Raw genomic sequence first — 13,116 nt, forward strand, 5'->3', positions numbered from 1 at the left:
AGGAGCATCAAGGACAACTTCACCTCAAAACCAAGGAAGCACTGCATCCGATTGCATTTGCTTCTGTTATATCAACAGCTTCTCTGTGATGAGCAGGATAGACAAGATTGCAAATAAAAGGCTGGTGAAGAGAAAAATTCTTTATAACAAGCCTATGCCTGATCTTGGGGAGGGGGGAGGTGAGGAAGCTGGATGGTTTAGAAGTGGGAGGAAAAAAGGAAGTAGAACTGTTCAGCCTGATGTTCACCTGAAAGGAAGTGGCATGGCTATATTTTAGTTTGAAAAAGAAGTGGGATGTCAACCCATCCTATCCAGCCTTACTTTGAATTGCTATAACAATTCGAAGTTATTTTTTTAAAAAAAATACAAATCTTGCACAAAGCATAGGAAGGGGCCTTTTATTGGTTTACAAGAGCTGGGTTTGTTATAACAGGAGTGGGGAGATCTGTGGTGCTCCAGATATTGGGATCAGATAGAATCATAGAGTTGGAGGGGACCATGACGATCATCTAGTCCAACCTCCTTCAATGCAGGAATATGCAGCTGTCCCATACGGGGATCGAACCTGCAGCCTTTGGTTATCAGCACCAACTGAGCTATCCAGGCTAAATTTGTTAGACTTAGCTTCTTATCAGCCTAAGCCAGCATAGCCAATGATGAAGGATGATGGGAGCTGTAGTCCAAGAACACCTGAAGGGCCACAGGTTCCATAACTGCTTTACAGTAACTCTTAACATTTTTGTTTCTATACGGTGGCTCTTTCTGTTTACAGATCCATTCTTTCCTAAGAAATATAGTTCTTTTGAGATGTCTAGAATGGTCAGTGCTCAACATTTTCAAAGACCTCTATGCTGCGTGGGTAGAATCTGCAGCGTTTCTTCCTGATTAGCAGAAATGCTGTCACTGTCTTTCATTACGTGGCCCACATCTTACACTTTTATCTATCTATCCATGGCTTTAGGGAGAATATGACATTTTCAGCAAGAACATTTTGTAAAAACAATTTATTATAATAGTGCACTATATCAGATCAATAGAGCTGAAAAATGCAAAGCAATGAGCCAAGTGACCAAGTGGTAAAGCAGAATCAGACCTAGGATTTTTGTCTGGGGCTGGTTTGCTCTAACAGTAAAATATTCTTTGATTTAATTAGTTAGCTATAATTCGTGCAGCACCTCAAATAACAAAAAGTCAGCTCATCCCTTCTTCCCCGCCCCCATTTTGTAGTATCATCATAATACTTCTCTGTAAAGAACCATATAGAAATTCAAAACATTGCCAGTTATCATAGGATACATTAAAGAAATTTTCTACGTACTCAGCAAACTGCTCACATGACAGTGTAATGTTGTTAAGAGGTAACTCAAGTAAGATTACAGGTCAGGTTCTGCAAGTATCGATTGGACCAAAACTTTATTTATTACTGGTATTATTTAATTTATTACTGGTGTCATGAAAGCTGAGGTTTTCCCTTTTTGTTTGAGTAAACTGCTCTGATGAACGACTAAACATGGAACAGAGACAACAAAATATACAAGGCACTCTGCAAGCATGTTACCTTTCCCCAGGGCTCTGTTGTATACATAAATTAAACAGGCATTTTCAGTGGGTCAACTCGAATGGCTTATCTGTTTAACAATAGTGTTGCACTTCTAGTTGTGGAATGAGACCAGGTCCCTGCAGCTACAGCCACTTCAAACCATTTTAGCTCCTCAGTGTGCTGTTCCTCTTTGATCCTACCAACTGCTGAGCCTGCCTGCTGTCTGAGATAGAATCAGTATCAGACGCAGGGGAGGCAGAAGAGTCTGCCAACACAATCCAAGCAGAGCAGCATGTTGCCAGTGAGAAATGTCAGCTTTTATTGCTACACTGTTCTGTGTTGACCCTCAGTGAGCAAACCTTCCAAAGAGCAATAAACTTTGTTTTTCCAAGGGTGTTATCCCAATCAGGATATTTTCCAAAAGGCTAATGACTGTGTCTTTAACCTCTCCTTCCTCCTCAACCTCCTCTTGACAGCTAGGTTTAAATAACATTTGTCAAAGATGCTAGACTGAGGGGCTGATAAAAAGCCTTTGTGCTTTTTATTTTTCATACCAATGTATATGTTGGATTCAACCTTTTAGTTCTACTGTGCTTTCCTAAGACATAGTTGTAACTGAAGTGATAAACCTGTGACTTGGCTGTTTCATTTCAGGCGGCAGGTGGGAATTCACATGATTGCACGCTCCTTCATAAACCATCACCACCACCAGAAATTCTGCATAGGCAGTTTCTTATGTGAATAGATTTTTGTATGGAGGAGCACTCAATCATATAAGCTCCACCTGTGCTCCGAAGTAGTCCAGCATACACCTAGAGTTATAATTTCAGTGGTAACTAAGCTTAAGAATATTAGCAGATTTACATTTGGATCACTTAGTGAGTCCTCTATTTTTATGAGCAAAGCACCAGGCACATGTTTGGCATCTGGAAGAAAACCGCTGAGAACCTTTTCATTTTGTTATTGAAAGCAGTTCCACAATTCTAGAGGAGGATGACCCTCATTTTTTGGAAAATAAATACTTTACTAAATAAAGATTTAAGAATTATTTAGCAAAACTCACTTTGCAATACAATGATTAGTTTTCATAATGGAGGCATATTAAAGGTTCAAGGCAAGCATCTTCCAAATGACTCATCCTTTTATATGACATCTATTTGGTTTGTGCATGCCAGTATTAGAGAACACATAGTTATGGTAACTTAATATTGAGTGCATACATCTTTCTTTCAGACACATCCATCTATCTCTATCAGCAGCTAGAGAGATAAATGTGCCTGAAACAAGACACATTTTCATTGGGAACTATTACAATATTTGATATGTTTGTGTATAAATCGTAAGACTGTATCCATAAAAGGGCTTTAAAGGCTATCAGGCTGTCATATACTCACACATTGATGATAAAGAAATCTGTACCAATCTATGTGGAATTATGCCCAAGATGAGGGAACAGGTTTTGTTCAATTAAGTTCAGAGCATTATACATCTCATTTAAGACATACTCCATTCCTCAAACAATTTGGGTCGGATGTTATCATCAGCCTACAATTATTGGTGACCAGATATTTCTGCTTGCTTCCAGTTTTATTAGGTTTTATTAGTTTCATATTAATACAGTTTATTCAAATGAAGGTACCTTTATTTGATGTGGACTATTAGTACAGACATGTTTCAAATGAGATCCTAAGCAACTGGTCTCCATTAGAATTCCTGTTGATGTGCCCAACTGGGTTGCAATGGGTTATATAGCTGCCTTACAGTACTCTTGATTCAGGTAGGAAGCAGTCAAAATAAATTAAAAAATTGCCCAGTAGCACCTTAGCGACCAACTAAGTTTGTTCTGGAAGGTGCTACCGGACAATTTTTTATTTTTTAAAATTTATTACAATGCTCTTGTGAGCTAAATGGTTGAGGGCTAGTGTCCAGTGCTAAATTTGACCTGAGGCAATGCTATTTCTCAGCTACCCAGTTTATCAGGATATCATGCAGAATAAGCTAGTTGATACCACCACACCAGCATAGAAATGTCTCAGTGATGATGCAGGAATGCTAACCATTAGGAAAGGGGTTGAAAATAAAACTGCCAATATAATAATGCTGTTATGCAAATCTTATGTTGTGAGCTCACTTGGAACACTGCATACAGTTCTGGTCACTGCATTTCAGAAAGGATATTGTAGAGCTAGAGAAGGTTCAGAGAATAGCAACCAAAATGTTCAAGGTGTGTGGAGTAACTCCCCTGTGATGGAAGGTTACAACATTTGTAGCTGGTGTGGAGGAAGTTGATAAGGAAAGGTTTTTCTTTCTCTCCCATAATACTTGGGAGACATTCAAGAAAGCTGAATGTTGGAAGTCAAAATAAAGTACTTCTTCACACAGCACAGAGTTAAACTATGGAATTCACTCCTGCAAGATTTCGTAATGCCCACCAACTTGGATGGCTTAAAAGAGGATTAGACAAATTCAAATAAGAATTACTCAAAGTGCACCTGTAATGAAAAGAATTGTTAGACCCACTAATTTCAATAGATCAGCTCTGAGTAATACCACCCAATAACTTCATTTCCACATTGCTCTGCATTCTGGGAGTGAGTTATAGTAGTAGAGTATCCATGATAATATAAAAGTGAAAGTATGTAGTTTATATTGTAAAAAAACAGGCCTGTAAAAGTTATTGGGATATTAAAAATATATATAACCATATAAAGCTGCCTATTTCTCCTTATTGTGTATTTATTTATTCCTGATAGCATTAGAAGTAGGTGCCAAGATTAACCATTATTACAGTGAAAATAAAGGCATGAAATACTGAACAGTATTAGTACTTTTCTGAGCACAATTAAAAATGTTAGTGTGGATCTTTAAAGCTCTTAACTGATTTGGCCCTATATACCTGAAGGAGAATCTCCACCCCCGTTTTTCAGCTTGGACACAGAGGTCCAGCTTCGAGGGCCTTCTAGTGGTTCCCTCATTGAGAGGTGTTCCAGGGAACCAGGCAGAGGGCCTTCTCGGTAGTGGCATCCGCCCTGCGGAATGCCATCCATCAGATGTCAAAGTAATAAATAATTATATGATCTTCCATAGACATCTGAAAGCAGCTTTGTATCAGGAGGTTTTTAATGTGTGATATTCTATTGTGTTTTTGTATACCGTTGAATCTCTGATTACGTAAACTTCGGGATGTGTGCACGGCAAACCCGAAAGTATTTTACCGAGTTTTGCCGCATGTGCATGCGCAGAAGTGGTCCTCAGGTTGCGGAAACCTCAGGATCTGACCGGACCTCTGGAAGGGATCCAATCCGCAACCAGAGGTACCACTGCATTCTGTTGGAAGCCACCCAGAATGGCTGGGGCAACCCAGACAGATGGGTGGATACAAGAAAGAAGAATAAGAATACCATCAATTTAAATTTATAATGAAATGCCTTTCCCTGATCTTCTATCCAATAGTATGATTTCATGGAGCGTTTGGATGGGAAAGAGAAATGGAGTGTGGTGGAATCTCCACGAGAGCGCCGGAGCATCCAGACTCTCGTCCAGAATGAAGCTGTATTTGTTCAGTACTTGGATGTGGGGTCCTGGCACCTTGCCTTTTACAATGATGGAAAGGATAAAGAAGTCGTGTCTTTCAATACTGTTATTTTGGGTATGTATGCCTTGGCTGTGGACTCTGCGATTGGTTGGCTGTAAGATGTGGAAAAGATGCTCAGGGTGCAATTTTAAACGAATTTACTTTATAGAACTCAGTATAGTCAGGGACTGCATAATTTTAATAAATATAAATTTAGCAATCATGCTTGAATCTAAGGGGGGAAAGACAGACCTGCCTCAGATATTACACAATGTGACAATGACCAAATAAATGATTAATGCTTTTTCTTTGTGTTATAAATTACAGTGTCTGATAAGAAAAAATTATAGAACTTCATTTTTTGAGGGTTGTGATGGTGGATGTGGGAGGCTTATTGGGTTGTTCTTGTTTTATGTTGAATATTGTATGTATTTTGTGTTTTTATATTGTGATTTTTATCCTGTGAACTGCCCTGAGACCTGTGGGTATAGGACAGTATAAAATTTTAATTAATTAATTAATTAATTAATTAGTAATATATTGCACTAAGGCCCGCCTTACCTGCTGCTTGGCAGGAAGCTGTGGGTGGGGCCTAATGCAGCCAAGCAGGGCTCCTCCTCTGGTTCCAGCATGACATTGGGAGTCACTTCCTTTTCAGTCAGCCCTACTGACCACAGGGGTTGTGGGCTTTTCAACCAATCACATGTAAGTTGGGGGGCATGTGGTTTTGGAGCAGACCAGAGGGTAAACATCTGTCCTTCGGTCTGTTTGCACTAAGGATAGTCTTTAATATATAGTACAATATACATAATTTTAAAAACCAACAAAATTAGATGGAAATTCTCTGTATAAATTTGAGAAAATGTTGCTATCAAGAAAGATCTTTTGGGCTTTCCTGACAGTATAACTTCAAATTTTCCCAGAAACAGGAAATAGCCAAGAAGTAGGCTGTAGTAACAGAATATGCATATGTGTACATACAAACACATTTTGTTCTGTTGGCATCCGTCTGTCTCAAGAGACAATGGAGTGTGGCTCTGGGGATGAAGCCAAGTTGCTGCAGACTGCTGTGGCTGCAGACATTGGTAACTCGTAACTGCTGCCTTCCACACTGTTTTTACTGCCTTAGTAAGCATCAGAATAACCTCTCTGGGACGCAAGGCTGGGCAGTGCATATAGAGGTCCTGGGCTGCGCAGGCAACAAGTCCCTGCCTCTCAGCCTTGCTGATGTGGTTCAAAGGAAAGCAGAGCAATGCATTTGTCGTCACTGCAGGAGTTGCTAGAAGGAGGCAAATAAGACGCCACCCTACTGTCATGGACACCTCACTCCAGCTTGTGTAGGGTTTACTCCTTAGCCCTTTCTTTTCCCAAAGATGTCCTGCAAGGCAGTGGGTACAGATTTTTCCTCTAGGTTTCCTCCCGAAGACTTTCTCACAAATAAGTATGGCTGCAATGCAACAGACGTTTGGTTTTCCTTCTCTTAGATGGGCTACCTTCCCAGTTTGATGAACCCTATCTGGCCCTCATTTCCCTTTACAGCACATGTAGTGACTGCCTTCTTGACTGTTGGACCCACTTTTGGTCTCGTCCACTCAATCCACTGAAGCTTGTATTTGCATGCAGGGAAAGTCCCAAACTCATGGACGGTTTAAGACCCATTGGCTACCCTCACCTGGTTTAGCCATCCAGTCAAAGCCAGTCCTGGGGTGGGTTCGCTGTCACATGCTGACAGCTTCTAGAAGCCACAGGTGAGAGCTGAATGCAGGGTTGGGGGGTAAAGGTAGACAAACTACCCCAGAGGGAGCATGATGTGTCCCACACCAGAGGTGCTACTCCGCTAAGACCCCATACACCCCATGCAAACACATAATTGAGATATATACAGTATACACCTTGCCACAATAGACACAGATGCCCAACATGCCAAAGATATCCTAGTAATGCATGTTCGGTAGCTTGCAACATTTTCGTCTATATAGCTTGGTCTGAAAGTGTTGCTAGAAATGAAGTACAGTTTATGAGAAAGTCGAAGGTAATAGGTGTAATAGTTAGGTAGAAGTCTTGATGGTGCAATGATAGTAATTGGCCTGAAATGTGAAGAAAAGAACAGTCTTTTATTCAGTTCAGAGGTTCTTTGACACATATCTATTATGAGAACTTTCAGCTTCGAGATAGATTGAGAGGTCTGAAATCTCGACCCAGATGAAATAGAAGAAAAAATGCCAGTGTCAACCAGATATTCTCATACTAAATACACAGACGATCTGAATATATAGGAATATTATTCAATGCATGAGAGAACTAGAAAATGTTTACAGCCAGTTTATATAATTCCTATCAAGTACTGTAAATAATGTTCAAAAATGCTGATTATTATTATTGGCAATGCCCTTTTTACTACATGGTTTATTTTTTGTCTTACTACGTGGTTTTTGGTTTACTACATGGTTTGCTTTTTGTCATTTCAATTGGTATATAATTTCAGAAGACTGAACAATACAGTAGTACCTTTTTTTGCTCTTTATATTTTACAGAAGTATATAAATTATTTGTGTTTGTACACCCACACCCACAAGCATAAGTTCATAAAGTACATTGCACTTTTATTCAGCCCTATTCAGTTATGATCCACACAGTTGTAACCATGTAGACAGGGAGACTCAACACTTTTGCTCTGTTGCAGACCCTGCTCCCCACACCAGCCTCAAATTAGGAAAATACTTATAGCTGGGAAGCCTGCTGTACAGATTTGGAACCCAGATAACTTATATTTAAATTATGATACAATTTTAAAATCTGACAATACTATGTCAGCAGCAAAATATTGAACTGATGATATAGTAGCTGATTTTGTATTCCATTGCCATTTTTTTGGCCGGACATTTTCTATCAGAGTACTAGGAAGCAAATTGAATTCTGGAATTTCTGTAGAGTCTCCCAACAGTACCTCCTTATGTTTTTTTCCCCCTTAAATATTTTCAGTACTTCTGCAAATCTTGTCCCTGCTACTTTGGCTGAATAAACAGCAGCACTCACAGTCTAAATATGAAAAATACAAGGAATGACATGAAGGGTGAAATGAATAGCTTTTGAAAAAGTGAAAAGTATTGCCAGAGGCAGTAATCTAAAATATGACCTCATATTAAGATTAGATACAAAATACTCTCAGCAATAACTCTTATGTAGTATGTAGCTGCAATTCCCACTGAATTCCTTCAGACTTTTTTTCTGAATAGACATGATAAGATTCCATTGTTAAAAGAAGGGTTGTACTTTCAGCGTTTTCTAAATGTATAACTTTTTAAATTGCAGATTTTTGCTGTTAAATTTATGCACTAATAATTTACATGTGACAGAATTATGGTTATTGTGTTATAACTTTGAAAGTAATTGATTAATAGGGTAGATAAAAACAAAAGTAGCTGTAAAATCAAGCTTTCAAACATGGAGGTCCTTTACATATGCTTTCCTACATTTATGCAAATGAAGAACATTTTCACATGAAATACAGCAATAATAACATAATTTCTATATTGAGATTGATGCAGTATTATGCTTGTGCTTCCAGTATCTCAAACATAAGTATAATACGTTAAGCTGTGGAAAACAGGTTGAAAAATTGCCACATTAGCATGCTTTGTGCATGCAAAACTATTGTCAAGGTATAGCAATTATCACACACAAAAGCTACATACAGTAACAAAAACCACATCTTATACTGTATAGGAACCTCCCTTCTGACTCATAATATACAATTGCAGTCGGTTACCAAAGTTACAGTGACTCGTTCTAATCATTAGCGCAAGAGACCCCTGGCTGTGACTGTGTAATTTGGACTCATTATATGACAGAAGGGACCTCTCTGCTTCTTCTTTTCCTCATATGGAAAATAGGTCTGTTTAATGCCTACAAGTGCAATATAATAGGTTTTTTCCATGTAGCGGAAACACCAGCTTTGCCAAAGCAAAAGAAAATGGAAAAAGTTTACAGAAACCACCTGTTAAACACAGTCTTTGTGATTCAAGAATCCTTAAGAGATATACTTCTTAGACGTGTTAACATTTTTATCTTTCTTCAGGTAACTTCTAATTATGGAGTTCAGTTGTTGAACTTACATTGTGTGTGACCATTAAAAAATAACATCACCATAGACTAAAAAGGGAGCGGCTAACACATTAATTGCACCTGTCTTTCAGATTCTGTGCAGGACTGTCCACGTAATTGTCATGGGAATGGCGAATGTGTGTCTGGAATTTGTCACTGTTTTCCTGGCTACCATGGAGCAGATTGTGCTAAAGGTAGTGTTATATTTGTCTTCAAATATTCCTCATTATGTGTTTTATCCTGTGCTATAGGAATCATTTGTCACTGTAGTGAAAATGATTTGTGTAACATTCTACCTAAGACATATTGGAGTTCTGTTTTCCTGTAGGACTTTTGAAAGTGAGACTTAATTTCTGTGCTACGCTATACAAGAAAAAAAGAATCAAATGTAGAGTGAGTAGCAGCCCAATCCTACAAATGCATCTTTCCATCTCCATCTCACGCCCACAAAATATTAACATTAAATTGTACAATTGATAAAGTCCGGGTTTGTTTAGATCATTGGCACTGGCATCTCTTTTATTCTCACACTGGTGTAAAGCCTGTTGCATTTAATCCTATGTTTTTGCAGAAAGTATTTTTGTAGCATGTTTTTTCAAGTGTAAGGCTTTTTTTGTTACTGCAACATTTAGGACTTAGCATAGGGCTATTATACTTACTAATTATATTTAAGAGGTTCATAAAGATGTTTCCTGCCAGTTAATTCCAATGGGACAAACACTAGAGTTCGGCTGTCCACATATGTAGCATATAACACACAAAGAAAGGCAAGTTGTTGTTGTTACTATTATTATTACTAATGCATATACAGAAGTATCTATTAATATTAATACTATTAATGTTTATATTGTAGCCTAACCATGAGATTTAGGATCCTGCCATTATATATGGCATGATCCTTCTCTATGTGGGGAGTCTTCCCATGTGATTTTGTAACCTGATTGCCCAGGAACAGGAGCAGCAGCACGTCTTTGGGTGCAGTGCTGAACATGTGGCCCCACAACCCCTTTCACTGTGCTTGCGCTCCACATATTAGTCATGCATGAAGGCTAGTATTGTGATGACATCTTCTGGCTACATGATCCCTGTTTTCTTGTAATCCCTCTTTTGTTACAATCTGTTGGATATATGCCTGACAATGTTTGCACCATCCGTCAAGTGGTGTAAAGAAGAAAGTAAAGTTGTTAGGAAATAGTAAGACAACTTTTTTAAAAACAACAATAACAGTTTGAGAAGTAAAGTGTTGATAAGTCATCTTTTAACAGAAGAAATCTAATGACTGCCCATTTTGGGGATACAGCTTAGGTTGAAAAGGTGACTATTTAAGTTGACTAGAGTGACTGGAGAAAGAGTTTTAACTCAGAATGGTATGATTTTGTCATGTATGTGAAAAAGAAAACTAATGTTGTAATCCCAGTGATTAATCGTCTCAGTATGCTACTTTGTAAAACTTATAGTAGTTTATTTATGCTGTAGTAACAGTAGGAATAATAGTGACACTTGTTATCTTCATGCTGTACATTGCAAAGAATATTTGCTATGCCTGTTAATCTCTGGAAGTGAATTTTATTTATGTTTTAAGGTATGTTATTTGTATGTCTCTACAGGCAAAGTTTATTTCATTTTTTAAAAGGCTTTTTAGCCATTACTTAGCCAGTTTAAATGTTGTAAAGAAGCAATTTTTATATGTGATTGGAGAAGTAACCACAGCAAGGAAAAATCAAGGGAACATATATCTTGTGAAAGGGTTTCCATGAGTTATATTGTTACATGATATTCACCTACTACTGATATCTGCCTTAGTTGGTTGTCATGTTTGTTTCTGCATCACTCTTAAGGAAAAACAAAAAACAAAACAACAACAACCCTGGACTCAATTTCAATAAGTTACATGTTCTCTATGGGGTCCACAGGAATTCCAAACACGCTTACTAGGGAGTAAGCCCCATTGGACACAGTGGCTATTACTTCTGAGTAAAAATGCATAGGATTGCATAGCACATGTGTTGAAAACTGAAGGCTTGCATTACTTTCATAAATGATTAATATAAATAGGTCTGTGGCTATTGTAGCTAACTTAAAGGGCAGTATTTGATTCTGAGATATGTGATTCAGAGAAATTAACAATGCAAACCTATACATGTTTCTTCAGAAGTAAGACCCAATGGGACTTACACCCCAGTACATGTGCTTAAGACTATGCTGTGAGACACAACTAGCAATATCCAGTTAGTGGCATTTACACTATCCAGTTAGTGGCATTTAAGTGGATAAGCTTAAGCGAATAAACATAAAAACCATTTGTTTACCTTAATAATTTTAATTGAATTTTTGTTACCTTTAGATAACTACTTTGTACTACCACCACCCTTCTACAATTACTTCCCCTTTCTGTCCATAAAAGTGTTTTGCTTTCTTAAGCTCAGTTTTTTGTCAGCATTTCCCCCCATCCCAGCCTGTGTGGCTTCATCATTTTACTGCTTTCACTTCGTTTATTTTTGACTGCTGGCAAAGGATGGTCCTATTTCATTAAGTATCAGTATAAGGGTAGGTTGTTGTTGTAGTTGTTTCTGTAAATTTCATTAATAGCCTTCCATTTTGTTTTGTTTAAAATAATTAAGCCCATTAAACACAGTGTATCCATTTTCATGTTTAAATGCTTACCATTTGATTACCACCTCTGACAAGCTGAGTACTCATGCCATATCCACTCCCTATGTTACATGAATGCTTGTGACCTCCTGTATAGGAACTTGACAAGGTAAATTTCAAATTAGTGGGTAAGTAAGTAGATACTAACTACTGGAAATGACAACTCCTGCTGGTCCACATCTGTCACTGAAGGCCAAACAATGTTACTATTAGAAAACACAGACATTGACTTTAATTAGACATTGGTGAAAGTATGTTGGCATTCTCCAAATATTTAGTTGCTCAGCAGCTTGTAGGCAAAGCAGGGGCTCTCACATATGCAAATAGCAAAAATGTGCATTGCAGTCATGCTGTTTGGAACTTTCCTGCGAAACTATTACCTTGAGAGAAATCCAGGAGTTGTCATAATGGTAGCAGGCATACATTTCCCTTTCTTAAATAAGACTAATGAAATCTTAATCATTGCTGATCACTTCTCATGCAGTTTTATAAAAAAAAAAACCGAGAAAGGCTCAGTATCTACAAATCTACCATCTTGTTAGGTTCCTTTTACTCGTTATCCATAGAGCATTCACAGCATTTACAAAGTCTGGGTCAGAAGAAGTAATGTAATCAACAGGGGCATTAAACCATTGTTAGCAACATGGGCATAGTCAGAATTTATGTTGGGGGGGACAGGCTTCATGTTGTGGGGCAGAACCTCAGTTAAGTATGTTTTTTATTAACTTAATACTTAAATTTATTTTATTTATGGGGGCAGCTGCCCCCTGCCTCACCTTTGCTAGGCCCATGGTTAGCAACATAGGGGTTTGTAAATTTGGTATGCATATTCATTGCATGGACCCATTTAATTAATAACAGTGGGGTAACTATGGGAAGGAGTTCAATGTTGCACTCTTCTGATTATTCTGTCAGTGCAAGCTTGCTAGATGGCACAATCCTGACACACTGTTCTGGTGTTCCCTTGACCCTACAGAGTGGGTTGGTGGAGAGGAGAAGAAAGAAAGCTGGGTTGGAAAGCCGGATCATAGATTGTTAAGCAGCTTGTCCCTGTAAATACATTTTAAAATGTGATTTCTTCACAGTACTAATGGGATTTTCTGGGCCCAATACTGTACACCATATGTGATGGGCCCTCCAACCATCTGTAGGCTCCTAGTCCATGCAAGATGTCCAGCAACTAGAAAGCAGGAAAATTCCCTACATGCACAGATAACTTAAGACAGTTAGTCAATATACATTATAT

The 13,116-nt window shown here is 38.2% G+C and overlaps 1 protein-coding gene across 19 annotated transcripts in view; it reads left to right on the plus strand.

Annotated features, from left to right (window-relative positions):
• TENM2 (teneurin transmembrane protein 2) overlaps positions 1-13,116 on the plus strand; it is a 750,319-nt gene that overhangs the window by 623,238 nt on the left and 113,965 nt on the right. For all 19 annotated transcript variants that reach the window (XM_082214667.1, XM_082214655.1, XM_082214668.1 and 16 more), the window contains 2 exons: positions 4,994-5,189; positions 9,311-9,412. In XM_082214667.1, coding sequence (XP_082070793.1) covers positions 4,994-5,189; positions 9,311-9,412 — 298 coding nt within the window. The remainder of the gene's footprint in view (positions 1-4,993; positions 5,190-9,310; positions 9,413-13,116) is intronic.

Source organism: Podarcis vaucheri, assembly GCF_965113315.1.
Source record: "Podarcis vaucheri genome assembly, chromosome: 2".
Classification (NCBI taxonomy): Eukaryota; Metazoa; Chordata; class Lepidosauria; order Squamata; family Lacertidae; genus Podarcis; species Podarcis vaucheri.